The sequence below is a fragment of the Leptonotus elevatus genome, chromosome 10 (assembly GCF_054856555.1).
Source record: "Leptonotus elevatus isolate MCC_2025b chromosome 10, RoL_Lele_1.0, whole genome shotgun sequence".
In the NCBI taxonomy this organism is placed as follows: Eukaryota; Metazoa; Chordata; class Actinopteri; order Syngnathiformes; family Syngnathidae; genus Leptonotus; species Leptonotus elevatus.
In genome coordinates, this window is record NC_141248.1 from 25808472 (window position 1) to 25835857 (window position 27386).

The following is a 27386-nucleotide window of genomic DNA, read 5'->3' on the forward strand; positions in this document are numbered from 1 at the left end:
CGTGTTGGAATGCCAGACGACGCATACGCAAACTTTGCTCCACAACTTTATTTGGAAGCAAACAAAAAGAAAAGGTTTTTGGGCGGACGAAGCCCCGCCCACCGCCGCAGGATCGGACGGACGTCTCCATTTTGACAAGCCGTCGGGAAATCACTTGAGCGGCGAGAAGGAACACGAGAACATGACTTTGGTCTCGCGAGACTCCAGCAGGCCGGACCCGCCGAGCGCTGAAGGACACGTCGTCATGTCACATGTCATGCCGTGATGATGTCATCGCCGGCCGGGCGGGCTCTCACCTGCCGTCTCGCTTTGCGCTTGATGGCGCTCGTCGGCACTCTTGAACCACCGCAGGGCGTGAACTGGCAAAGGGCGAGCGCGTCACCTGCGTGTGAGCAAACGCGCACGCACGTTGCACTCACCTGTGTCCAGCTGGCCGATGTTGCCGTCGAAGGCGGCGACCAGGTGAGTGTGCCCGCATGCGTCGCGGGAGGCGTCCTGGAGACACGCACCCCAAAGTGCGGCGCCGCCCACCCGCGTCCTGAAGGAGGCCAGTTCAAAAACTCCTGGAAAAAAAACAAATCAAAGACACGCGTGACGTTATATGCGGAATTAGTTGAAGACACGTTTGACCTCACGGGACGCCCGCCCGAGCGCTGGCCAGAAAATCGGGCAAATCCTCAATTTCTTGCACGGCGAGTCGAGACTAGCATGTTTGGGACTCCGCTGGCCTGGTTTTAAGGCGAATGAGGGGGAGCCGCTTCGATTGGCCATCTGTGTTCCATCCCGCAATGGCACAAACGGCCACTTGTATCGGTGCAAAGTGTGGGAAAAGATGAAAAGAAGCAAAAGGGCACCCGTGTCGAGTGGCACGGCGCTTTGCGTGAGACTGAAGCTGGGCGCCAAAATCAGGCCCCGCGTGTTGACTGAATGAGCTCAGGCATGAGGCCACCACGCGTTGAAGCAGACGTGACGTGACGCGGCGTGGCGTGGCGTGATGTGGCATGACGTGACGTGATGTGACGTGACGTGGCGCGGTGTGATGTGACGTGGCGTGGCGTGATGTGGCGTGACGTGACGTGATGTGGCGTGATGTGGCGCGGCGTGATGTGACGTGGCGTGTCGTGATGTGGCGTGATGTGACGTGGCGTGACGTGGCGCGGCTTTATGTGGTGTGATGTGACGTGATGTGGCGTGGCTTGGCGTGGCGTGGCGTGGCGTGACGTGGCGTGACGTGGCGTGACATGACCGACCTCCGGGGTGCGGCGGCGCACTGATGCGGCTCCAGGGCAGCAGGGCGGCGACGCGGTTGTCTTGACACGTCAGCATGGGGATGGCCTGGCTCACGTACTCGCCGATCCAGCGCTCGTCCTGAGCGAGCGCCGCGCGCACCGCCGCGCGCTGGCTGAAGGAGTCTACGGGGAAAGTAAGGGGCGGGGCTTATTCACGGCGGGGCGGGACCCCCCGCCACAGACTTGTGACAGACGGATTCCTCACCGTACTTCCAAATATGGAAGACCTGATTAAGGGCGCCGTACTCGACACTCCAGTAGCCAATGAGCTCCGAGTGGGCGGTCCTGAGGTGAATCTTCTCATTAGTTAGCTTCAGGAAGGCGGAGCTCCGGTCTGGACGGATTTGGTAGGTGCGGAACTCGTACAAGGCTCCGCCTCCTTCTCGGGCTCCCGTTGACAGGCCTGCTGAGCGCTGACCACGCACACACACGCACACACATTCAGGTATTTGCATTGTGCACGCGTGCGTGTTAGTGTGTTTGTTACGTGTTGCTTTTGATGTGTCGTTGACAAATGACATTTTGATCTTATCATGTGATGACATCATCATATTGGTCATAGTTTGTGTTTGGTGCTTGAAAAGGAAAACAATCCAAATGTAGTCGTCCGTTACTTGAAGTTGGAAAACGAGCCGACTTGGTTAATTTTCAACTCCAAACATTTCACATTTCACTCCAGCCTGTCCAAAGATCAACTGCGTGTGTGTTTGTGTGCGTGTCCTTCATGAAATGTGTCCGACGGGTTGAGCAGCCGACGCGTGTCACGTGACATCGCGAGCGGACAAAAGGCCCCGAATGGCGTCGTCCAAAAAGTGTCGCCTTCGCCAGCAGCAGCCATGTTGAAAAAGCGCTTCCGGTGATAATGATTGATGATTGATGATTGATTTCTCTCTTGTGGTATAACAAAGGAATTTTGGAAGCATGCGACATTACGGATGCAACTTCAAGTGCATAAAGTACCACAATTGGACCCAATTCGTTATGGTATAACATCAATTGCCAATCCAAGACTTTGCAATTTTACAACAATTATGGCGAAATAGCACATTGATAGATGATAGAAAGCCATGCCTTGTTTTTGTTTAAAATTGAATTGCAGTCGCATTTTGCTTCCTTGTCAACCTTGAAGGAGGACTTGATGATCACAATTATGTGAAGAGTTCTCAAAACAACTTAAGTTTTGAAACGTGCCAACGAGAATTTTGGAAATAGTTTTTGTGTAAAATAAATAAATAAAGTGTCAAGTTGAACCTTTGACCTGTTCGGATCCGGTCGGGTTCGGTGGACTCACGTGAACGTCCGGCGAGAGGCGATAGTTTTTGTGTAAAATAAATAAATAAAGTGTCAAGTTGAACCTTTGACCTGTTCGGATCCGGTCGGGTTCGGTGGACTCACGTGAACGTCCGGCGAGAGGCGGAAGCGGGCCAGCAGGCGCGCGCAGCGTGACAAGCGGATCATTTTTCCAAAAAGAAAGAACAAAAAGAAGGCAAGAAAAAGTTGATGAAGAAAAGTTGAAGAGAGCACACATCCAAAGATCCTCCAGCATTCAGACAGAGGGCTCACTCTCGTCTGCCGAATAGTTTTGCTTGGAGGTCGAATGTTGTTGACAGGAAGTGTTGCGAACGTGTTGTTGTGTTGCATGATGTGATGATCGTGCCATCATTTCAGTTGAACGGATTTGGACATTTTGGATCGCTCTTGTTTGGTCATCAGAGTTGAGCAAAGTGAGACTCCCAAAATCGGGGATGGAGCGTTGATGACGTCATCGCGTAGCGTGCCGCTGGTCACGTGTTTCGTTTCGCTCTTGTTTTTGTTTTGTTTGCGTAACCCTAAGATGTTATTGTTGCCGTTTCTCGAGGCTGTATAAAAGGCGGGTTGCAAATAGTTTGGACTTTCTGATGTCTCCTGGCGTCTTCCCTGCTAAATGAACAAGACACGACACGATTTCAGGCTCGTCTCTTTTTATTGAACTCTCTTCTCGAATGAGGCTCGCTCGCTCGATTGCACCTCTCTCTCTTTTGCGCTCATGGCATGCGCAGTACACAAAACACTTGAGCATGTAAAACGAAAATATTATTCCAAAAGTAAACATTCACACAAATATTAGTCAATTCACGTAAATAAAAATACATATTGGCAAACAATGTGTTACATTTGTTTTGGGGGGTTTATTTCTCTCTCTCTCTCTAATATATATCCATCCATCCATCCATCCATTTTCTTAACCGCTTGTCCTCACAAGGGTCACGGGGGGCGCTGGAGCCTATCCCAGCTGGCTTCGGGCAGTAGGCAGGGTACACCCTGAACTGGTTGCTCTAATATATATATATATATAATTTTTTCATTCAACTTTATTCAAACAAGGAAGCGTATAGAAAACGTGGAACAATTTGAATGTTGATATTGTATACAACCAACAAATTCACAAAGCACGCCAAGGAGGTTACAAAGGGTAAAAAAACGAAACAAAAATGAAAACCAAATATTTTTTTAAATAAATAATTAAATTAAATACAGTATCAGGTCAGACAAGTTTGCAGTAAATGTTTTGATAGCTTTTTGATTGGCACAAGTAAATAATAAAGAAAATAACTTTTTATATGCAAAAAAAAACCAACTCAATGTCTTATGGATACATTTGGATGCATGAATGTAGAATTATGCTAAAATAATAATAATGTTTATCATATAAAATTGTATGTGGGCACTAGTCATGTTTCCAAAGTAAGAAGCAGCTGGGATGAACTTTGCGGCGGATTGACTCGTTTTATTCTTTTCCCCATCAAGACTGTGTCGCTCAGTGACGTCACTTCCGCGCAGTGAAAGGCAGTGACGTCACACGAAGGTCAAGACGACGGAGACATGTTGAATGCAGCGCGCGTGGCGGCGACGCTGCGTCTCGGACTCCGGCGCTCGACTCGATGGAGCGGGTCACTTTCGGGTTCGAAAGCCGCGCCAGGACGCGCCTCGAGCGACCGCGCGGCCGCCAAGCTCCCGCGCGGACTCGAACGGACCTGCACTGTGGATCCCGGGCGGGAAGAACGCTTCTGGTTCGAGGAGGTCACAGGTCAGCACTGCACGCCTGAATTTCTGTTCGGGGACACGTTCGGGTTTCTCGTTTTTGCTTCGCAAGTCGCCGATTCCAGCCGAGTCGGATGACCCGGAAGTACTTGGAGGACATGTACAAAATAACGTGTTTTTTTCTTCTTCTTTTTTTTTTATATATACAAAAGAACCTTTAGCAAAGCACGAATAACCAACCTGTAGCAAAGGATATTACCCATAACTCTTTACGGCAGTAACATCTAAAGCGTCAGATTCATGTCTTTAAAAAAAAGAAGACACTTTTAATAAAAGTAGTAATAAAGCTTTTGGGTCACAAATGGATCATGAATGCAACCGAAAAATAGCAGTTGAAAGTAAAAGGGAAGGCAGGCTTCCACACGAACGGGATTATGAACACTTTGACATTGTTTGTTACAGAATGGCCAATTCCAAAATAAATGAAAAACATCATAGACACGTCCCAAAAACAACAATTACCGTCTTTCTCTTTTTCATTTCATTATGAATATTTTGCAGAGACTTGCGTCAGTAACACGTTAGTTAGGAAAAGTCGAATTTGTGTGAAAGTGTGCTGTCCTTTCCTGTCTTCGAAAGGAATTGAACCTTTTCACCTCTGCTTGACCCCCGTGACGTCATCTGACAAAGGTTAAGAAAAGGTGGCATCAAGGTTAGAAGATTGGCCCCCCGAGTGTGTCGCTTTGGTTCTTTTTTTGTCTGTCGATTTGCGCTTTCTTGTCCGTTGTTAAGTCGTCATCATCTGGCGACAATCGAGTCGGCGAGACCCCAAAAAGCCATTTTTTTCCCTCCTTCGCTGTCTTTCAAAAGTCCCCGATGAAGTCACTTAACAAAAACAAATGAAGTAACGAACTCTAAACTTTTTTGTAATCCTAAGAAAATGCAATAAGTTCTTTTTCCAAACGATAACACGCAGACTGCATTTCTGCAAGTGAATGTCCTTTTTTTTTTGCCGGAAATGTCTTGATTTCATCTTGGCTGCTTTTACGAAAGCCGTACGGCACACGAGCTTCCAACAGTCGCGATTCCTTCGCCGTGTCGTCAAGCGAGCGCCGAACGGCAAAACGGACTTCGGGCAAGAACGCGGACTTGAAATGCAAATGAAATATCCGAATAAAATGCCTTGTCTTGTTTGAAGCAAGCGAACAAGTGCGCTTTCCTGTTTAGGAACAAGCAGGCTTCACAAACCAACAACATCCATCGATCGATCGATCGATAGATCATTAAAAATGTCCAAAACTAATCTATACTAACAATTCCGCTCTCCAGAGGAAGTAAAGGTAAGAAAACAAAAAGAAGATGAGAAACGTGAACGTATCGTGCGGTTCCTTTTCGTGATGTGGGGCGCCATCTTGTTGTGGAACCGGCACCCCGTTGGCCGTTTTTCCTGCATGTGCGTTGAAGCCGTCTCGTGTCCTTTCAGATCCCGAGACGGAAGAGGCCGCGGCGGATGCGGATGCGGGTCCGCCGCCAAACTGGCCTCCGCCCGCGCTCGCGTTGACTTCTGCTCAGCGGACCGGCGGCGGCAGGTCGGCGCGGTGCGGTTTGAAGGACGGCGGCGGCGGACCGGCCCTCGAGGCGCAATCCCTCATTCAGTTCCACGACGCGGACTTCCCGCTGTGCCCCAGCATGGTGGCCTCCGACAAGAAAAAGAAGGCGGCGCGGAAGGCGGAGCACAAGATCTACGGCACGCCCGATTGCGAGGAACCCGCGAGCGATACCCGCTGCTCGGGCTGCGGCGCCGTCCTGCACTGCGCCGACGGGGCCGTCCCGGGCTACCTGCCCAGCGAGAAATACAAGGCCCTGCTGCGGGAGGAGCGTCTCAACGGCGCCACCTGCCAGCGCTGCCATTTGCTGCGCCACCATCAAAAGGCCCTGGACGTGCAAGTGTCCAAGGACGAGTTCCGCGACTTGGTGCGGCAGATCCGCCCCCAGAGGGCGCTGGTGCTGCTCATCGTGGACCTCCTGGACATCCCCGACTCGCTGGTCCCGGACCTTCCGGACTTGGTGGGCGCCAACAAAGCCGTGGTGGTCCTGGGTAACAAGATTGACCTCCTTCCCGCGGACGCGCCCAATTACCTGCAACGCATCCGGCGGCTGCTGGGCCGCTTGTGCCGGGACGCCGGCTTCGGCTCTCAGGTGAGCGACATCCACCTGATCAGCGCCAAGACCGGCTACGGCGTGGAGGCGCTCGTCTCCGGCCTGCAGAGGGCCTGGAAGTACAAAGGCGACGTCTACCTGGTGGGAAGCGCCAACGCCGGAAAGTCCACGCTCTTCAACGCGCTGCTGCGGTCCGACTACTGCAAGTCCCGCGCCTCCGACCTCATCGGCAAAGCGACCGTCTCTCCGTGGCCGGGTGAGTTCGCCGCCGAGCGCTCGGCGACTCGCTCCGCTTGGCCGCAAACGCCGAACGGGGCCGACCGGACTCTTGCCGCTTCATCCAAACCGCCCGATTGATGAATGTGACGTCGGAGGCGTTTGATGTCTCTGAAATCAGAAGAGAGCTTCCGATGCTTCGGCCTGCGGTCGGTGTCGGGTTCCGCCCTTATTACACCTGCTTAGCATAGCTACATGAACAAAACGCAAGTCCAATAAAAAAAGGGGGGGGGGGGGAGAACGGCCCACATTCGTCCGTTTGGTTTTTCAAGTTGTGCCCGTGGCAGACTTGGCTCAAGTCCCAAAGTAGCAAAACTGGACCCGTTCATCACAAAAGACCAAATTTAAATCTCCGAGTCAGCAAAAGAGCAACATTTTGTTGCCAGCAAACATGCGACGCGCTGAGTTAGGAAGCTGCTTGGATGGCGCCGTCCTTTCCGGGCGGGCCGACCCCACAAGCCCAATTGAGCAACTGTGAAAACGGCCGACAAGAGCCCAGTTGGCAAAATTCCACTTTTGCGGGGTGCCGTGACCCGGATGACTGAGGATGTCAAAAGGCAAATTGCGTTGTTTGTCTTTTGACGCCCGGCTGCGGTGCGACCGTGTCTTGTGCACAGGGACCACTTTGAACCTGCTCAAGTTCCCCATCATCAACCCCACGCCGTACCGGATGTTTCGCCGGCAACGCCGTCTCGAGGAATGTCGCCGGCAGACGGACGACGACCTGCCGCCTGGCGAGCTGAAGAAACTCCAAGACCTCCGCCGCCAGGGATACTTAGTAGGTACGATGGGCGGCGGGCGGAGCCGGGGGCGGAGCCGCGGCCGTCGGAGGCCTCAAACCCACTCGGCCTTTTGTGCTCAGGTCACGTGGGTCGAACGTTCCTGCCCAAAGTGGGCCGAGGAACCATCAGCTTCCATCCGGACGCTTTGGCCTTTGGAGAGAACGACCACGACGGGGAAACGGCGGCGACAGGTGAGAAAGAGGAGCGCTCGATTGACGCCGCCGTGCGCCGTTTGAAGCGATCCCACTTTTGACAGGAAAAGAAGACCAAGCCGGCGAGTTGACGTACAACGAGCTCAAAGACGCGCATTGGCTCTTTGACACGCCAGGAATCACCAAAGAACGCGACGTGAGTGCCGGGTCAGCGCTTAAGTGGCGTCTCCTGGGCAAAAAAGTCCAACGTCAACCGCTGTCCGCAGATCTTGCACCTGCTCCGCCAACAGGAAGTGAGAAGCGTGGTCCCCGCGCGGGCCATCGTCCCTCGCACCTTCGTCTTGAAGGCCGGAATGAGTCTGTTTGTCGGCGCTCTGGCCAGGATCGACTTCCTGGAGGTCAGTACGCGTGCAAAACTGTTGACGGTCACGTTATTGATTGACAACTTTGGACTTGGCGCCGATCGGTCGCCGCTGGTCTCGTGCGCCGGCCGGCATGAAGCCGCCACGTGTCGACCGGTCGTTCCCAAGCACAATTTTACGGGAGGATCATGCGTGACGTCACGTTTGTTTTGCGCGTTGCATCGCGGGAACCGCGTGGCAAGAAATCAAATGATCAAATCCGCCCGGTCGTATCGTTTTGCGGTCGGGGGTTCCAAAGCTCGATCGACAACCGCCCTGACTCGGTCCTCGTCTTGAAATGTGTCGAAAATCGCGTAACCTGAAGGCTAAAGAAAAGACGAATGTCGGATCAAAAGGCAACGAGCACCAGAATTGTGTTCCGATTCCTATAAATGCGACCCAACGTTTTTTGGGGTGCGCCTCGTTATATACTTGAGTGTCCGCATATTGTTCATCTTGTCCGAATAAATATTGCATTCTGTTTTGATACCTGCCGGCCTCACCTGTGTCGGTATGTAGCTTTAAGTTGTAAGTCCGATGCCGACAGCTGCAATAAAAGTGCTACAACGCTACGTACGTTTGTCCGAGATTGGATTTAAAAAGAATAATTGTGTAAACAAGATGCAGATGTGTGGCCAGGAAAGCAGATGTTGTCATCGTCCCACGTCTCTCGTGGGCTTTCAATAGTTTCACTTTTGTTGCCAATACATACATTAAGCTTCTCCGTAAACCTTCGCCCTTCGCCGTTCAAGTGCTTAAATAGCAGCAGAACAATTCCACCTTCTTCCACTAGATGGCAGAAGGTGCAATTCATCTTTGGCAGCGTCGTCGGAGCTTCAGCTTTCATTTTTTGGCGCGCGCGGCAGTCGCCGTTTGAAATTCAATTGTCTGCATTCGGCAAGTGATTGTTTTGCAAGGTACTTGAAAAAAGGATTTCCGACAGGAAGTCGTCTCGTCCAGATTAGGCCCGAAAATGTCGCGAGCGCCTTTGACCTCATTTGGGATGGATTCCGTTCCAGGGGGAGAAATCCTGCTGGTTTTCCGTTATGGCCTCCGCTCGAGTTCCGGTTCACGTCAGCAGCGTGGAAAAAGCCGACGCCATTTACCAGAAACACGCCGGACGCGAGCTGCTGGGGGTGAGCGGTCGCCTGCGCGTGGAAAATTGGGCTCGGGACGGTGACCAATCGCCGCACGACCTCCGTTGCGGGTTTGGCTTCAGGTGCCGGCGGGAGGAGCGGAGCGCATGAAGGACTTTCCGCCGTTGGTTCCTCAGGACTTGCGGCTGGAGGGACGGGGCCCCCTGGAGGCCGCCGCCGACATCAAGCTGTCAACCGCAGGTACGGCGCCGCGCCCCCGCCGGCGCCTGCGTTCCATCCTGACAAACGGCCGCTGTGTCCAGGTTGGGTGGCCGTGACGGCGTTGGCGGGCCAGCTGCCGCTGCTGAGAGTTCACGGGCCGCCCTCGGCGGCTTTCGGCCTGAGGACGCCGCCGCTTCTTCCTCACCTGGTTTCCCTCAAGGGGGCGCGCGTGCCCAGGTCGCCCGCCTACAAAGCGCCCACGCCGGCGGCGCTGCTGGACGTCGGCCCGAGGCGGCAGAAGAAGAAGAAGAAGAAGAAACGCACTTGAAAGCAGCTCGTCAAATCAAGAAAAGTTTATTTCAGCAACGGCCGCGTTGGAAAGCGCCGACAACGGCAAAGAAAAGCAAAAAGGTGCTGGCAAGCGACCAACGCGGCTAGAATCTCCAACGCGGGCAGTCACGTGATTAGGTACACAAAGTTCTCCTCTTTTGACCACGCCCACTCGTTAGCAGGGGTCCACAAAGTCAAAACGCAGACGGTTCGATTTTGGGATTTCGCCGAGCTGGTTGACCTGCCGGTGAAGTCGAAGCGGCTGCGGCGAAAGCCAAACTCTGGCAGGTTTCCACTTTGTGGACCAGGATTGCGCAAGGTCCAAATGGTACAAAGTGTTTCAAAGAGTCCACAAACACACAATAAAGACAGAATGTTGAAGAATGTTCTATTTAAAGGATGTTGACTCCATTTCTGAAAATATTGCACCAAAACATTTACAAGTCAACGGAAGGTGCTGAAGAAAAGCCAGATTGTCAAACGCTTCAAAGAAAGCTAGCTTTAACCTTTGACCCCGTCCCCTCTTGCGTGACGCTGCAATCGTCCGGCATGCTTGACAAAGAGGAAAGGAAAAGCGTGCGGCGCTCGCGTCAGTCGCTCGCCGGCGCCGTGTTCATGTAGTACACGTTGACAAGATGGCGGTTGAGGTGGCGGCGATATTCGGCTTCCAGGGGAAAATGGTGGTCGCAGAAGATGCACATGTGACTTTTGAGCTCAGTCGGCGTGGGAATTTCACAGGTGGGCGACTCGGGGTCCTTGGAAGCGTTTCCAGCGCCGGCACCGTTTCCATTGAGTCCGGAGTCGTCGCTGCCTTCGGAGGCGCCGTCGCTGACGTCGCCGCTCTCGCTGACGTCGCCGCCTCCTTCGTGGCTGCTGTGGACGCCCTCGTCGTCGTTGGCGTCCGAAGCTTTGCCGCACTGCCGGGCAAGCGGCGGCGGGGAGGCGGCTTTGACCGAGGCATCTGCGGGCGCCGCATCTGCGGGCGCCGCATCTGCGGGCGCCGCATCTGCGGGCGCCGCATCAGCGGAACCGCCTTGGGGGAGGCTTTTGGAGGGCTCCCTTGGGGCCGAGTCTACCTGAACCGTCGCGGGGGAGGACTCACCCGGGTGGGCGGAGCTTTCCTCAGAGTCCGGAAGTGGCGAAGACTTCCTGGCGGACCTCCTGGTCCTCTTGGCGGGCGAGCCGGGCCGCTGTGACTTGCTGCCTGTTGGGACTCTGCGGGTTTTGGCGCCGTCCGCGTCCGAAAGGTGGAGCGCTTCTGCCACTTTTCTCTTTTTGGACTTTTCTTTGGCGCCGTCCTGAAGACCTCGTGGCGCCGCGGCGCTCCCAGCGACTTCTTCTTGGTCTGGCTTCCTCCCGCCGGACCTTCTTGGCTTGCCGCTCTGGTTGCCATGGCGTCGGCCAGCCGTTGCTTTCGCTTCCGACTCGTCCCGTGTCGGTTCCGGGTCACGCGGTCCACGGGCCGCGGTTTTCTTGACTCTTCTCTTGGCCTTGGCGCCGCCCGTCGTCTCCTCTGGTTTCTCTTTGGTCTTCTTTTGTCGGGCTGCCGCGACATTTTCCTGCTCCGTTTTCTCCGCGGCGCCTTTCCCGGGAATCTGGGCCGGCTCTTCCTCGTCCGGCGCCCGCGGCGCTTTGGCACTCTTTCTGACCGACAAATTGATAGGCCCGGGCGGTTTGTCGGCAGGAAGCGGCTCTCGCTCCGCCCCTCGGCCGTCAAAGTCCTCGTGGCCGTCGGTGGGGTTTGTTTTGCAAGGCCCGTCGGGTCTTTTGACTCTCAGTTTGACCTTGGAGACGTCGACGGTGACGTTGCAGCCCGAGTGGCGAGATTTGATGTGGTACTGCAGGTTGCACTTCTTGGAGGCGGCGTACTTGCAGAGCGGGCACAGGAACTGGCGAGGGTTGAGGTGCAGCTCCACGTGCTTCTTGAAGTTGCTGCGATCGGCCGTCTTGTATTGGCAGTAGGGGCACGCCAGCGGTTTGGGACCGTTGTGGACCTGCCGGGCGTGGCGGGTCACCTCGTGCTGGTTGGCGGCCAGGTAGTTGCAGCTCTCGCATTTGAACGGACGCTCACCTGCACACAAAATCCAATCCGCTGTCAAACTTGGACAAAAATGCACATTTTCAAGAAAACTGACTGCTGTTGCTCATGTTGTCCACTGGAGGTCGCACTGACCTAACGGGACTTGCAAAATGTCACCCTGGCTGGAATTTGTCTGGATTTTTACAGGATCTTTTGGAAAACTGCCCACTTTACTTTATATGATTTTCCACATGGATGCACAAAGGTTAAAGGTCAATTTCAAATAATTTCTTCATCTTCACTTGCTTGGGGGGGTGATACTAAATTCTTCACTTCTACGACTTCGGGCAAAATGTTGAAAACACGTCAAGTCAAAGACACACACACACAAACACAAAGCGTTTACCGTGTCGCTGCGCCTTTTGAATGCTTCGGTGGACAAACAAAAGTCACAACAATAAAGTCTTGTTAGCATTCACATGATGATGATGATGATGATGATGATGATGATGATGATGATGATGATGACGACGACGACGACTCGGGCCCAACCGATGAAGTTTTTTTTTTTTGGCTGAAAGGATTCCGATGTTTGAACAATTTGATAAGCAAATCATTTGAAAGATGCTGAACGTCGACGGTTTTGTTTTTTGCTGACTTGCCGCCGAAATCATTCGATTGTTTGTCTTTGAAGACTTGCTGAACGTAACAGCAGAGCAGAACTTTCAAGTCCAAAAGCAGGAAACTTCTTTTTGGGCATCTTGAACATCTTTGCATTTCTTTCCCTTCAAATCCATCAAGTGATGACACGACAACAAAAAGGCCGTCGTGACGCGTCATTTTTCAGAGTTGCAATTGCGAGAGCCGCAAACGCATTTCGAGTTTGCGAAGCGCTTGAGACGACCAAACGAAGGCCCGCCTTTTTCTTGCTCGTTTTGAACCCCTTCGTACCCGCAGATCACCGTTTCCCAGCCCCGGACCTCGAGTACCCCTCTCCGGCCTGTTTTCCGTGTCTCTCTCGGCCAACACAGTTGAGGGTCGTTCTCAGGCTTCATGCACAGCTTGCCGATTAGCTAATTGTTTGAAACACCTGTGTTGGCTGTGGGAGACATGGAAAACAGGCTGGATAAGGGTAATCGAGGACCGCTGACTTTTACGATTGCGGTGGACATGACATTTTTATTTGCGTGTCTGAACCAATAAAAAGGCATCATTTGGAGGATGTCAACTCTTCTGGTTCATGATTGGATCGTCGCTAACCAATCACAAGCGCAAGTTGATTTGCATTATGTTCATGTTAAAGATGTTGCATTTAAGCTTGCTAAGTTTACAACACGTTGCAGCCAAACTATCCTGGCGTCCACTAGAACAAATAAAAACATACGGAGACGCTAGGGTGACATCGTAGGGAAAAAACATCTTTGCGCTCCCTCGCAAAGACGTTCGTGTTCCCTCGCAAAGATTGCGAGAATGCACATTTTTTTGCAAGAGGACGCAATTGTTTTCAAACTGATGTGATGTGCTTTTTCGCCAAGTCGACAATTTTGTTCACATGAAAGCTCCTCAATAGGTTTTTGTATAAAACCATTGATTGACTGAAAGGGCCGATCATTTTCCGTTTGTGTCATCACCGCATTCATACGCTTTTGTGGCTTTAAGGTTCGACTTCCACTGAAGTTCGACTGAGGATTGTTTTGAAAAGTGGTCGTGTGGAGCGACGGCTCAATCGGCGAGGCCCGAACGATGTCCCGTGGGCGAGGGGCGGGGCCTCCATCCACAGAAGGCAATCAGTCGATGGACGGACGGACGGACGGACGGATGGATGGACGGACGGACGTACTAACCCGAGTGCGTGCGCATGTGTCGGGTGAGATGAGTCTTCTGCGAGCTGGAGTAGTCGCAGTACGGGCACCGGAAAGGACGCACACCTGCAAGATGGACACACGCATATGTTGACCTTGCAAGAGGAAGACACCCCCCCCCCCATCGCGTCCCCCCCGATCGGTGGGGCCGGCTCACCCGTGTGCGTGCGGATGTGCTGGATGTAGTTGCTCTTGCGGTCGGAAAAGTAGGAGCACTGCGCGCAGGTGTGCAGCTTGCTGGGAAAGTGATTGCGCAGGTGCTTCCTCCAGTGGTACTGGCTGACGGTGCTGTACGCGCACAACGTGCACTTGAACACCCTGCGGCGCAAACGCACATCATCACTTGCCGGCAAAGGCGCGGCAGAGGCGCGGCAGCTCACCTGTGGTCGTCGCCCTCCTTGCCGTGATGCTTGAGGTGCGCCACGTAGTGGTCGTATCGGTTGGTGTTGTATCCGCAGCGCTCGCATCGGATCAAACCTTTGGGGTCCTCTTGGGCCGTCTCGGCCTCGTTGGCCTTGCCGCGGCCCTCCACGCGGTTGACCACCGCCATCTTGCTGACGGCGTGCGTTTGCAGGTGCGCCACAAAGTCTGTCTCGTCGTGAGCCTGGAAGTGACACGGCTTGCAATGGAAAGGTTTCTTCTTCTTCTTGCCGCCCTCCGCGGCGCCGTCTCTGTCTGGTGCCGGCGGTGCCGGCGGCGCCGCCACTGCCGGCGGCGGGTCAGGGCCGCTCCAACTTGGGGCCAGCGCTTCGCCGCTGCCCTCCCGTGCGCCCTTCTGTCCTTGCGCGGCGCCGAGGCCCGGAGATGGCGAGAAGTCGCCGTCATGGTTGTCGTACGCGTACCTGCCAACGAGCGGCGCGGAACGTCAGCCCGAGCGTCGGCAGGCGCTTCCCCCGCGCGTGCGCTCACCTGATGACGCTCTCGTCCTCGCTGTCCGAGTAGCCGCATGCCACCGTCTTCAGCTCCATCATCTCCTTGTCGTCCGCCACGCTGCCCTCGGCGCCGTCCGCCGCCGCCACGGCCGCCACGTTGGCCAGCATCACCAGCTGAGGGGCCGCCGAAGCGCGGACGTCGTCGTCCATCAGCGGGAAGGCTTCCATGGAGAAGCTCGCCGCAGCCGCCATGGCCGCCGCAACCCGCTCGCCTGCTTCAAACCTCCTGAAAGAGAAAACGCAGCGAGCGCCACATGAGAAAATCAAAGACACCGAAAAGTCCCCGATGATCAATTTCATTGCAACGTGTGGCAACAGCAAACTTGCAAATTTGAATTGAAGAAATGAAAATGCACGCAGTGGGCGGCAACCTCTCCAGCTTTTCTCATGTCGGGTTCCAATCTTGGTGAAAAGCACAAACCTCGGGTCAAAGCGCCCCAAAACATGAAATGCAAGTCAACTTTTGGTGCTTTTCAAAGAGTCAAGCAAATGGCTGGAAAAAGTTGCCGTCACTCGCAAACCAGCTCGTCCCTGTTGGCGGCCATGTTGTTAGTGAAAGCGACGCGGGTCAGCCGGAAGGCGCTTTCCAAACAGTGGCCCGACAAATAAGCGCCAGCGAGCCCAGACGAAATTTGGGGATGTGCTGAGTCAAGACTTGCAAGGAGCTGCAAGTTGGAGCACAACATGCACAGACGGACGAGGACGGGCGGACGAGGACGGACGGAGACGGACGGGGACAGGCGGACGAGGACGGACAGCGGGGCAGGGACAGATGAGCGAGTGCCGTAGCCTGAGAGGGAATGAAGAAAAAAATGGCGAAATGTTTTGCAAGCATTTTGAGCTGGTCGGCGTGAAGTGAATCCATTCTGGTGACGTCACTGTTGTGCGAAGAAGGCGCTTGTGACAAAGTTTGCCAAGTGTGGGAGAATGTCGGCCATTTTGAAACAGCACCAACACGGTCGACAGCGCCTGCCGAGCAAAAGCAGCAAAAACAAGTTGAACGCACCCAAGACACACTCTGACGCCATTGCTCATCATCATCATCATCTTCATCATTAAGCTCACGTTGATTCAACAGACGAACCGCATTCCTTCTTTCGGGATTTGTTCTTCCGAACGCATTTAGAAGGAGACTGCAGAAGCTCCAAAGCAGAAAGTTGTCGCAACAAGTTAGCACGAAGGTTTGCTGGGCCGCAATTTCACTTTGCGACCAACATGGCGAGCGGAAACCAAGCAAAAAGCCCCCAAAGAGGCCGCAGGGTTCCAAACGACGGCAAAAGTGCGACTTGCGAAGTGTTAGCCATGGTCCTGAATCGCGATCAGCGACGGACAGCGCCTCGTCGGCCCTTGGGCCGGACAGGGCCGGGCCGGGCCGCCTCCATTTTCCGCCGGCCGACGAGCGGCCAAAGTTGCCTCGGAGGCCCGCGAAAGTCCCGGAAAGTCCCGCGAAAGTCCCGCAAAGTCCCGCTCGCACTCACCCGCTGTCCCGCGGCAGCAACTCGTCGAGGGGGGGCCGCCGGCTTGCGGACAACTTTCACACGTCGTCGAGGACGAAGCGGCCGAGAAAGACGGAAAAGTTTGCGCACATTCCTGCACAGCGACGGCGAGCCACACGGCGCGAGTGACGTCATCACGCCCGCCCGCCTCGCTCACAAAACGCTTCCTTTTCCAACTTCTACTGTGCGCTACTTTTTCTTTTATTTCACTCTTTGATTTGACTAACGTATGTTTTTATAACGGTAAAGTCCGTTTCGATTTGACGACAGTATTTTTTCTTTGACTACTTTTTCATGTTGTTGCTCAACTTCCTTCTACTGCAAGAATCCATATTTGTTTCGCTGCACGACTTGAGCTGAGAAAGAAATGTTATGTTTTATAACATTTTAAATTGACTCAGTGGTGGAGTTAAAATAGAACATCATCATAATCTGGACCGCAGATGGCAGGGGACGAGGTGGGGAAAACTCATTAAATACACCAAAAAAAGGGTTCGAGGAACTCAAGTCTGCAACTACCTCCAAACAATTCAAATCGAACATGAACAAGGTTAAAAAGGAAAAAGAAAGTCATTCCGAGCAACTATTCCCACAAGGCCGTTTTGCATGCTGGTAATTCCAAGGCCAACTTCAGAAGTTTTCCAATCTTGGCTCCGGCCTTCCTGTGTGCCGATGACGTCATTGACGTTTCACAACCGTTTCCTGCTTCCGAGGTTGCTTTGGAAGCGTGAGAGTGGATGTGGGTCAGTACGTGCCTTGTTTTTATTGACTGGGAAACCGTCAAGGGTGGACCCGCGTATCGACAAAACAGCCCACCCGTCGAGGTAGCACACCTTGCACTTCGGTGCGCGTTGTCCGAAACAGGTCGTGCCCAGTAAGAACAGGTGGCGAGTTTGGTTGAGTTTCGGATGAGGCAACAGATTGTGACAGAACAGCCGCACCTCTCGCCCAAAGCCAGCTCAGGTGGGACAAACTCCAACTCAGCCGCCCCCAAAGAGCGTGAAAAACAACCGATGGATCTGGACAAAGTACTGTACTGCATATACAGACTGTACGATACACTCTTGTTATATTATTTGTGCTTATGGTTCAAATTAGAATTGCTTTCATTTCTGCAACTTTTCAATAAGCCATTCAACTATTATGCACACATCCATTTTTATTTAATTTTTACACTGTAGATGTCGGCTGTATTTGATCATTCCTCATCACCGCCAACAATGTTATATATTATTTGCCGCTTTTCCCTCATTGTGCTGATATCTCACTGTAGAACAGTTTTACAACATGTATTACTTCGTACTCACTAATAGGGGTGTGCTCCAAAAATCCATACGGGTTATTATGATTATTATTATTATTGTGGGCCTCTTTACAGTACACGGAGGCGTCAGAATGGATATTGCACATTCATGCAAGAACTTTCCCAGAGCGTCTCTGAAAGCTGCTCGTTGCTCCGCAGTGCGCATGCGCACACGGAATGTCCGCCTGCAGGCGCTCAACCGCCGCTGGCCGGAAACCGGAAGCGCTGTCAACATTGCAAGAAGGAAACATTTTTGCCATCCTGCATAATAACAACGTCATTTGGGTGTTCACAGGACTGTTTTCATATGCAAAGTAATGCAAAAATATGGGGATGCACTTCTCGAGCAGAAACTAAAGTTTGCTGCTATACATTAATGTCAATTTAAGAAACAAAAACTGTTGATTCCAGAAAAAAAAGACAACTGCTCATTCATTATATTGTTATCATTTTATTGTTCAGAAAACGTTTGCCTCAGATCTCCGGGATTAAAATGAATAAATCAATGAATAAATGCTTCGCACACTCACGTGCATAAAATAGTTTTTTCCCTTTTCATTTAACTGATAAGTCAATTGCGAACGGTTTCTCATTTACAATGCTGAGTTAAACAAGGCAAAATAAAAGCAAGTACAAATAAATTAGATGTGCACACACTATGCACAAAGAACATTTGATTATGTATTAATAATAATTATAAAAAATGAGTTAAAAATTAGACATATATACCAAAAATATAACAACGCAATATAACAAAACAAAACTCGTTGGTATCACCGCTGATGATGCAGAGCGATGAGAAAGAAAGAAAGAAAAAGAACCCTGAAAATGGCATTTTCAGGTTATCCTCTAAAATGGCAGGCTTCGTTGGTAGAAAGCTTTATGGTTTCGTTTTTAATGAAATATGATGTATTTGTAGCACACGTGAGATTGACAACAAAGTCAACTTTGTGAAGATCGGTTGCAAAATGAGCAAGTTATAATCAGGGACAGCTTCAGGATTTGTTTTTTCTCTCCTAAAAGCGATACATGGAGGGCAGAGAAAATAATTCATAAATACAATTTTTAAATAACACTGCAGGTGCTAACAGATTTATATACGGTATTGCCTTTGTTTCCTCTTCCAAGGTGGGTGCGTAACCCTTACCAATATGGCCGCCGCGTAGTGACGTGTTTACTGCTACAGCGCGCCGAGCTGTGGTTTCCGGTGAAATGCCGTCGCGTAAAAGCAGGAAGTGTATTTTATTTTGAAATGCGTTGGTGGAAACGCAGCTGTGTAGTCTTTTTACTTGTTGAACTTTGTGGACTTTTTCGACAGTTTGAAGTTACAATCAAGTCGTTAATCGTGGCCGCGCGCGCGCGTGTCACGTCACGTCAACACTGTTTGAAGCTGCGACGTCACCGCGAGGCTCCTCTGGACCGCTTCGAGCTTTGATTTTGAGGAAGCGGCCGAACCGAACCCACTTTCGTTAACGCTCGACAGGAAAGCCAACAGGGCTAAAGCTAACGCGGCTAAAGTTAAGCGTGACAGCGCTCGGGTTGCTGACGTCACGTCTCTGCCTGTCTCGGTTCGTCTTCCGGCTCGCGTCGTCACGTCCACTTGAGAGAAGATGGAGGTCCACGCCAGCAGCTAGCAGGGTCAACAGAACAGAACCGGACCGGAAGTGCGTGAGGTCACGATGGCCTCGGCCGAGCCGTCGGGCAACTTTAACCTCCTTCACCGGACGTGTAAGCTCGTCGTTGTGCTCTGCTTTCTGCACATCTCCGTCACCGTCTTCTTCTACGTCCGCTCGCTGGACCTCCGCTTCGCCTTCGTCCAGAACCAGCAAAGCCGCGACGCCACCGGCACCCTCGCAAGCGCCGTCGGAAGCACCGGTGCCGCCCAGCCGCCACCGGAAGCCAAAGCAGGCGGACGAGCCCAAGTCGAACCGGCGGCCGGCAGGAACTTGAAGAAATGTCCTCAAACGTCACCCCTGCTCGGTCAGTCGCTTTCCTTCTTCTGCACCTTTTCCCAAATTGCGAGGTTGACTTCACTTGTTGCTTTTCTTAAAGGACAGGGAGCAGAATGTGTTCCATTTTTCAATGTTTATTCATTTTAATACTTTCACATTAGCTTACCTTTTAAACTCACATTAAATTACCCGTAGACTAGAATGCCTTTCTTATCTTTGTCCAACAGGAAGGACATTCGGAACGCTGCTTTGTTTGGTGCAAGGTAACAAAATATGAATAATAGAATCAAACGGAACACAATGCAAGTCTATTGGCAGACGTGGTCGTGCAGAATTGCGGTATTTGCCCAACGAGGGAGAGCGAATATTGCACATTAAGAAAAGTGTGAATGCTGCACGCAATTGCACGCAATGAATTCTATTCACGTACATTTTTTAAGTATCTTGACTTCAAGATAGAAGTCACGTTAGTAATAAATGATCTGTCCCGTGAGCTCTTTTGCCTCCTGTCTGAACCTGTTCACTCAAAATAAAAACAATATTTTTTTTTTTGGGGGTGAAGTACACGATGCGTCTTAAATCAATGTTGTTGGTTTAAAGAAAGGTCAGAGGGCATTTGAGGCTAAAGGTGACGCGTGCCGTCTTCAATCTCTGCTGGCCGGCGAGGCCGGAGTCGAGAAAAACAAGTTTTGTGTTGCTTCCAGGTTGTCCATCTTTGACTCGCAATGCGCGGCAAGGCAGCCATTCAACATTTCTTTTGTTTTACAGCAAAGTTGAGCGGCCATTTTTCTGCGGTTTGATTCGAGCGTGAAATGTCATGAAAAAAAAGCGCAAAATCAAACGACGTTCACTCGATTGACAGGTTGCTTTTCTTGAGCATGTAAAATACATGACAGGAGAAGAAATAACCGTCTGTCTGTCTGTCTGTCTCTAAATGCGAGATTGTTGGAAATCGAAGCAAATGTGAACATTGACGTGAGAAGTTGGCAATTTGGCAGGAAGGGAAGGAAAGCGCGGTTGAAAGGCGTGGCTTCGTTTTATTTGAGTAATGATGGCCAGAACGTTGCGGAAGTGACGTAATAATTGCCGTCTGTCTGTATGAGCGACGCTTGCGGGCAGCTGTCGACGCTTGCGGCCGCGTTGCCTCAGCCGTGACCTCCTGCCGGCCGCGTTGCCTCAGCCGTGACCTCCTGCCGGCCGTCTTTCCTCAGCCGTGACCTCCTGCCGGCCGCGTTGCCTCAGCCGTGACCTCCTGTCGGCCATCTTTCCTCAGCCGTGACGGTGTCTGTCGTTGCAGTGGGTCCCCTGCGGGTGGAGTTCAACGTTCCGGTGAGCCCGGCCGCGGTGACGAAGGCCAACCCCCGGGTGGGTCCGGGCGGGCGCTACAAGCCCGAAGAGTGCCTGGCGCTGCAGAAGGTCGCCATCGTCATCCCCTTCCGCGAGCGAGACGAGCACCTCAAGTTCTGGCTCTTCTACTTGCATCCCATCCTGCAGCGCCAACAGCTGGACTACGGCGTCTACGTCATCAATCAGGTAGTTGCCGGCGGGAGTTGCGGAGCGCAAAGCCGCGGAGCGCAAAGCCGCGGAGCCGCTGGCGTCACCGCTGGCGTCACCGCTGGCGTCACCGCTGGCGTCACTCTGGCGTGAATGACTTCTTGGACGCTATCGACGGCGGCTTGATTTTGCACTAACAATAATCAATCGTTGGCTTTTATACACCACAATCCATCAAGATGATTGAAGTCGCTCGATCGTCTTCTCACGCACGACGGCTTGTATTTGTTGCGTCCGAATGCGAGTGCACTTGCCGCTCGTGAGCGAAGATGACATCACCGGGATGTCGTTGGAGCAGAAAGGACGACAAAACGCTTGAACGCGAGCCGACTGGAAAAAATGGCAGGAAAATAGGAAAATAGTTGGTTCGTGCTCGCCCTGCCATTGGCTGGCAAGCAGTTGAGGGCGGACCCGCCCGCCTACTGGCGGAAGACAGTCGGGACCCGCGACCCCCGTGCCGAGAAACGCTTCAGATGGCGTCGGCGAGCGAGCGACAAACGTGTCAGGTGACCCGTTGATTGACAGCCAGCCTCGCGCGAGTCTGTTCGCTGGCCCGCGTGAGAATTCCCGCGATGAGAACGCTGCCCACGACGACCAACAATTGGATTAGGATGAATCGGTTCTAAAAATAGTCAATAGTGACATCACTTTTTTTTGTATCCTTCCCATGTCAGAAAAATGCAATTCCAACTTTTCATGCCTTTTCCATTTTCAAGATTATCAATAGAATGTGAAATTGTTTTTGGTCTTTCTCGAGCGATCCCGAAGGATCTTTTGACGTCGCGTGTGAAAAATGTGGCAACGTCTTGCGTGGTGTATAAAAGCGCGTTTTGCTGACGTGTTTGAATGAAACGCAAATCGTGTTGATGCTTTGCATGCCAACCTTTCTAATTGTTTGTTGTCTTCCTCTTTGCGACCTTTAACCTTAACCTGGCGCCACCACTGGCTTGTGTCTCTGGAGCCGCTCAGACACGCCCCCTCCGATCTGTCAGCCAATAGCAGCTGACGGCCGACCAAAGGGGCTGCACCTCCTCCTCTTTTTTCCTCCTCCTCCTTCTTCTTCTCTTGTCGTTGTTCCGGCGGCGGTGGCGGTGGCGGTGGCGGCGTGATTTACTGGGTGAGCTTTCCGTCAAACGTCTTCTGATTTGTTCAAATTGAAGCAGGAAGCGTGAAAGGATTCAGAGCCACCGCATTGGTTGGAAGGTCTTGGCGTTTGCGAACGCTGGCGCCACGCGTCACGATGCGTTTCTCGCCAGAGTGGAGAAAGGGCGGGCTTCTTTGCGAGGACGCCATTTTGGAGTGCGTCCAAGTGCAACAGCATCGACACTTGTCAAAAGTGCGCGCGCACGCACGCACGCCGCTCGTCAACGTCCGTCAGGTTTTTGCAACTTTTAGCTTGTTGTCGTTTTTGCAACTGGATTGTGCGGAGGACGCGTTTGGGTTTCATGTCGTTCTCACTTGGATTCACGTTGGAGTCGTTTTTTCTTTGATAAATGACAAAAAAAATCCAAGCTGTTGAAAAGTGTCACGTTCGTTAGCCTCGTTTGCATTCCCGAAGTCCCCGATTGCGACGATGTGCGAGCAGAAGACCACTTCCCAAATGATGGCAAACAAACGAGCTGGCTGTCGTCGTCGTGGAAGCGAGTCCCAAAAAAAAAAAAAAGCGCCGTCAGTGAATGAAAATCGAATGACGCGGGCCAAGGCGGCCATTAAAGGTGCACTGTGGAGTTTGAAGACATTTTTTTTTTAACCCAATGTTTTTTGCGCCAATGCCCAGATGAGGACAAAGGGCTGTCCGTGACCTTTGACCTGCCACTGCACCCAGCATCTTTGATCTTCCTTCAGTGAGCACGCCAGCCTTTTTGGGTGCAGGATTATTTTAGTTAACCAAAACTAACAAAAAAACTCCAAACTAAAATTGAAAAAACATTTTTGGTAACGAAATAAAATAAAAACAAAAACGAACTGAAACGACATTTTGTTTCCAAAGCGAACTAAAACTAACTCTATTTATAGCAAAAATGTCCTTTGTTTTAGTCTTTGCTAATGAATTGAACGCCGCTTTGGGGATGATTTTATTTCACTGGAATAAGAACATTTGAAAGTGTGACGACATCGAGCAGCAGCCAATAGAAAAGCGGCTTCGGACGACGTCGCTCCGAAGCGACAACCAAATGCAACGCGAGGTAAGAAAGAAAGAAATGAGTTACTTTTCTCATTTGAACGTGTTGTTTATTTACGATTGGGCACTGAAACGAACTCAAACTAAAACTTAGCATTAAAAAAAAACCAAGACTAATAACAACTAACAGAACCACCCTGAAAAGTAATTAAAAGTAACTTAAATTAAAAAACAAAACTCAAAACTAAAATGAAAATTGCAAAACTATAATAACCCTGGAATGGTGACATCATGCTCGTCCCCGCCCACATTGGCGTCGTAGCACACAATTTGGTGCCATCTGGTGGCTAAAGCGCAGAAAATGACAAATACAATTTGTGACTGGTCTCCTGCGACCAATCTCCACCTGCCAATGTGCAGGATTTGCTGTTGGCGACGCCCCCCCCAAGTGGTTAAGTACGCACACAACAACAAGGCGACGAAGGACGCCACCATCTTAACATCCCTGTGTGTGCGTGTGTGTGCGCGCGCGCGCGTCAGGACGGAGAGGAGACCTTCAACCGGGCCAAGCTGCTGAACGTGGGTTACGTGGAGGCCATGAAGGATTACGACTACGACTGTTTGGTCTTCAGTGACGTGGACTTGATCCCAATGGACGACCGCAACATCTACAAGTGCTTCAGCCAGCCGAGACATTTGTCCGTCTCCATGGACAAGTTTGGATTCAGGTCACACACGCGACACACGCCTCCTCCTCCGTCTTCGAGTAAGCTGCACATTGCAAAAATACAATTTGTTGCGATCAAAGAAGTCGTCACTCAACAAAATGCCATTTTAATTTGTGGCTCTCAAATGAGATGCTCGTCAATCAGTTCGGCTCGCAGGCATTTCCGATCGATCGGCTTCAATCGTCTTTTTGCAACACTTTGGAAACCCGCACAATAATTGCTCTTCACTTTTCAAACCGGCACATTAGAAAAAGATCCATTTGTCCAAATGAAACAATATCGTGACATCGACAAAAGTGCGTCTTCCTACATGGCGACCGGTCGCTCTCGCTATGTTGATTAAATGAAAAAAATGAATAAAAGCATCGGCTCGTTCTCGGATCCTCTTCAGTCTCCAAAAGTGTCGACTTTTGCTGTCTGGAGAAGCGTTTTCGCAACATTTTGAAGGTATGACGTCATGATGTGAATATTGCACGCAAGCGTTCGCACGCACGCAAGCAGCGAGGACGCGCGTCTCTCGCCGTCACCATCAACGACCTTTGTCACTTTCCAGACGTGCAAAAAGGCAGCGCAGAAGTTTGTGATCATTTCACACATGCAAAAAGAAGATCAGCAAATCAGCCCATCTGGCTCACGCCGCCGTCGCCGCGCGTTGTTGTTAGCTAATTGGATGTAGCCTACCGCCGCGCGTTGTTGTTAGCTAATTGGATGTAGCCTACTGCCGCGCGTTGTTGTTAGCTAATTGGATGTAGCCTACTGCCGCGCGTTGTTGTTAGCTAATTGGATGTAGCCTACCGCCGCGCGTTGTTCTAGCCACCTGTCATCCCCCCGTCGCTGGGCAAGGGTGGATGCATCATGACCAATCACTGTGTTGAACTAATGCTAACTGGCTAGCTGTTAGCCACTTAGCGTCCAACGACCAATGCATCACTCAGCGGGCCAGATCTTATAAAGCAGGGGTAGTCAAGTCCGGTCTTGGCTAGCGAGTCCCTTACCTGTCCAGCAACACACCTGTTTCATCATCAGCATCGTTATCCGGCTTGCTGATGATTGGATTCAGCTGTGTTGGAGTAAGGACACGCGGTTGGGTATGAATCCAGCACACTCGCATTTGGGCAGCCGCAGATTCACTTCATTATTTTTCTCCAACGTTCAAAAGATGAAATGTTTTTTTTTTTCAATGTTTTGTTGTCATGGACTTTGTCTTTAGCTTGACTGCTTTTGCGCCGTTGTTTAGGTTGCCGTACAAGCAATACTTTGGCGGCGTGTCGTCCATGATGAAGGATCAGTACCTGAGCATCAACGGCTTCCCGAACAACTACTGGGGTTGGGGGGGCGAGGACGACGACATCTACAACAGGTCAGCGAGCCTCACGTGTCGTCGAACAAACGGCACGCCGGACAAAATTGAACCCGAATAGACGCAAAGACGTACGACGTTACGCATTACGTCATCGCGTCAATTTCGCCATATTTCACATTTTTATCACTGGAAAAAAAAAATACACCGGTAATATCGTAGGAGGTACGGAACACCCCCGAGTTCCAACATGGCCGCAAAATATTTGTCGTCTGATCGGTCGCCGTGAGTATTGCCGTTGGTTTGCAGGCCTGCGAGTGGTCGCGCTGTCACATGTGTGCTCCATTTTGTAAGCGGCCATCTTGTCTTGGCTCTTGTGTTGTCAGGCTGGCGTCCAAAGGAATGTCCATCTCCAGGCCCAGCGGCGAGGTTGGCAAATGTCGCATGATTCGCCACGAGAGGGACAAGCAGAACGAACCCAACCCTCAGCGGTACGTACCACGGGGCGCTCTACTTTCCCTCCCGCTCGCTCGCTCGTCTCACCTTGGCCAGCACGATTGATCGAAGACACGCGTGACGACCTTTTGACCTTGCAAATGGCGTCACAGATGTTTGCAACACGTCAACAAGTTGAAAACGCGACAAAAAAGCGAGCGAGCGAGCGAACGAGCGGGCGGGCGAGCGAGCGGGCGGGCGGGCGGGCGAGCGAGCGGGCGGGCGAGCGAGTCGCCTTCGGGCTTCCGGCAATCATTTTCATGCATGCTGACTTTTGTCGTCTGTTCAGTTTTGCCTTCGCAAAAGCTCGCGCGACATTGACCTTTTGACCCTCACCCGTACGCTCACCAGCTTCAATTGCAATCCTCTTATTAGATTCACTTTCTTGTTTTGTGCAAAAAAAATAGAGCCTCAATTCTTCACATCCAAATGCTTTCAAATATTTTTTTCTTTTTTCTTGACGTACGTACTCGTCTGTCAAATGTGTCCGAAATTGAAAGTGTAAAAAGTGCGAGCGCCGTTTGTGTCCTCCCTCGCACGCGCTGGACCGGTTTTGTCCCCCGTTGACGAAGACGTCCTCGCCTTGAATTTGTTAGATCGCGGACGCTTTCCAGCTGGACGCCGGCTGTTTGCGACCGCGAGCGCTGCCGGCCAAACGGCAACTGTCCATCTTGTGCTTCAGGATGCTCCATGGGGTTGAGGTCAGGGGACGACAGTGGCCCACCGAGCGTGACATCGCCGGCTCGATCCAAACTTTTGTTAAGGATCCTTCATGTGGTTGCGAGTCCAGCGCCAGCGTTTGTCCTTGTGAGCGCCGTTCAGCGGCACAAAGACGCTCGGCTGCGCCGCCGGCAGCATTGGGAGGATCCTGCGTGGAGACGTTTGTGGGGACTTGGGACATCCGCATTCGCCCCGCCGGCCGACACCCAAACGTTCCCCCGCTGTCACGGCAGAAAGGCTGGCGGAATGTCAGGTGCGAGTTGGGCGAGTTGGGCGAGCAAGCGGCGACGGCAGAAAAGCAGCCAGCGCGAGACGCGGCGAGACGCGGCGCGCCGGCCGCCATCTTGCTGGAGTTCTCTCTTGCGTGACGACGTCCTCTCGCTCGCTTTGTTCTCTCTCATTTCCTTCCTTCCTTGTCATTTGTGACCCGTCCTTTTTGTTTTGTTTGACACGGCGGCAGGTTCGACCGCATCGCTCACACCAGGGAGACGATGAGCAAGGACGGCGTCAAGTCTCTGTCCTACAAGCTGCTTTCCAAGGAAACGTTGCCGCTTTACACCAAGATCACCGTGGACATTGGCAAACCGTGACGAGCGGCGGGCGGCGGGCGGGCGAGACCGCCTCGGCCCGAAAGACCACCTTTGCTATGCTGGACTCGCTTTGGCCTTTCCAATCAATCAATCAATCAATCAATCTTGTTTATCTTTTGCTGTGGGAGGATCACAAATTGCAGCATCTTTTTTCTATGGCAACAGATTGTGACTGTTGAATGAAAAGTCTGGATTGATTGATCAGCTTTAATCGCCGTGTGTGTGCGTGCGCGCGCGCGCGATGTGTTGCACGCGTTTTTAATACCAAGCAACGTCATTATTAATTGATGGGCTTGAATCACTCGAATGTGCGTGCGTGTGGTTTTCATGTCTTGAATGCAGCCTGACTGATTATTGAGCAGCTTTAATTGTGTGCCTTGTACTCCCAAAACGCTGACCTCTGACCTCTTCATGTGACACCCTCTTAAATTTGACGGAGGAAGTGACTGATGACGCTTTTCACGAGAATTGCACTTATGTCCGTTTTGAAGGTGAAATTGTATTTTTGCTTCCAAATAAAAGACGGAATTAATGTGAAACATTTGACATCAAGTGACTTTCAAGTGTTTTTTTGTGCATTTTGCACCCGTTTGCTAAAACTCA

At 51.8% G+C, this 27386-nt stretch overlaps 4 protein-coding genes across 6 annotated transcripts; 2 read left to right on the forward strand and 2 right to left on the reverse strand.

Moving 5' to 3' along the window:
* Positions 1-33: 33 nt before the first annotated feature.
* On the reverse strand, positions 34-3000 carry nipsnap3a (nipsnap homolog 3A (C. elegans)). Its single transcript, XM_086086054.1, has 6 exons — positions 2685-3000; positions 1495-1702; positions 1251-1412; positions 420-563; positions 297-359; positions 34-227 (listed from the first exon to the last, which is right to left on the reverse strand). The coding sequence occupies exons 1-6, from the start codon at positions 2928-2930 to the stop codon at positions 151-153; spliced, it is 900 nt and encodes a 299-aa protein (XP_085942180.1). The 5' UTR covers positions 2931-3000; the 3' UTR covers positions 34-150.
* Positions 3001-4076: 1076 nt separating this feature from the next.
* Positions 4077-10106, forward strand: noa1 (nitric oxide associated 1). 2 transcript variants are annotated; one of them, XM_086086049.1, is made up of 9 exons: positions 4077-4356; positions 5794-6726; positions 7364-7528; positions 7609-7719; positions 7767-7876; positions 7947-8078; positions 9101-9217; positions 9301-9418; positions 9481-10106. In XM_086086049.1, the coding sequence occupies exons 1-9, from the start codon at positions 4152-4154 to the stop codon at positions 9705-9707; spliced, it is 2118 nt and encodes a 705-aa protein (XP_085942175.1). In that variant the 5' UTR covers positions 4077-4151; the 3' UTR covers positions 9708-10106. The 2 variants fall into 2 exon arrangements, with proteins under 2 accessions (XP_085942175.1, XP_085942176.1); XM_086086050.1 differs by having other exon boundaries at positions 7785-7876.
* rest (RE1-silencing transcription factor) lies at positions 9718-16149 on the reverse strand. 2 transcript variants are annotated; one of them, XM_086086048.1, is made up of 6 exons: positions 16002-16149; positions 14501-14749; positions 13972-14433; positions 13749-13909; positions 13574-13657; positions 9718-11780 (listed from the first exon to the last, which is right to left on the reverse strand). In XM_086086048.1, the coding sequence occupies exons 2-6, from the start codon at positions 14713-14715 to the stop codon at positions 10300-10302; spliced, it is 2403 nt and encodes an 800-aa protein (XP_085942174.1). In that variant the 5' UTR covers positions 14716-14749; positions 16002-16149; the 3' UTR covers positions 9718-10299. The 2 variants fall into 2 exon arrangements, with proteins under 2 accessions (XP_085942174.1, XP_085942173.1); XM_086086047.1 differs by lacking the exon at positions 16002-16149 and adding an exon at positions 15530-15967.
* Positions 16150-18569: 2420 nt separating this feature from the next.
* Positions 18570-27329, forward strand: b4galt1l (DP-Gal:betaGlcNAc beta 1,4- galactosyltransferase, polypeptide 1, like). The gene is made up of 6 exons (XM_086086053.1): positions 18570-19302; positions 20572-20807; positions 23491-23678; positions 24916-25038; positions 25365-25469; positions 26654-27329. Exons 1-6 carry the CDS (start codon positions 19002-19004, stop codon positions 26781-26783), a joined length of 1083 nt encoding a protein of 360 aa, XP_085942179.1. The 5' UTR covers positions 18570-19001; the 3' UTR covers positions 26784-27329.
* The last annotated feature ends 57 nt before the right edge of the window (positions 27330-27386 follow it).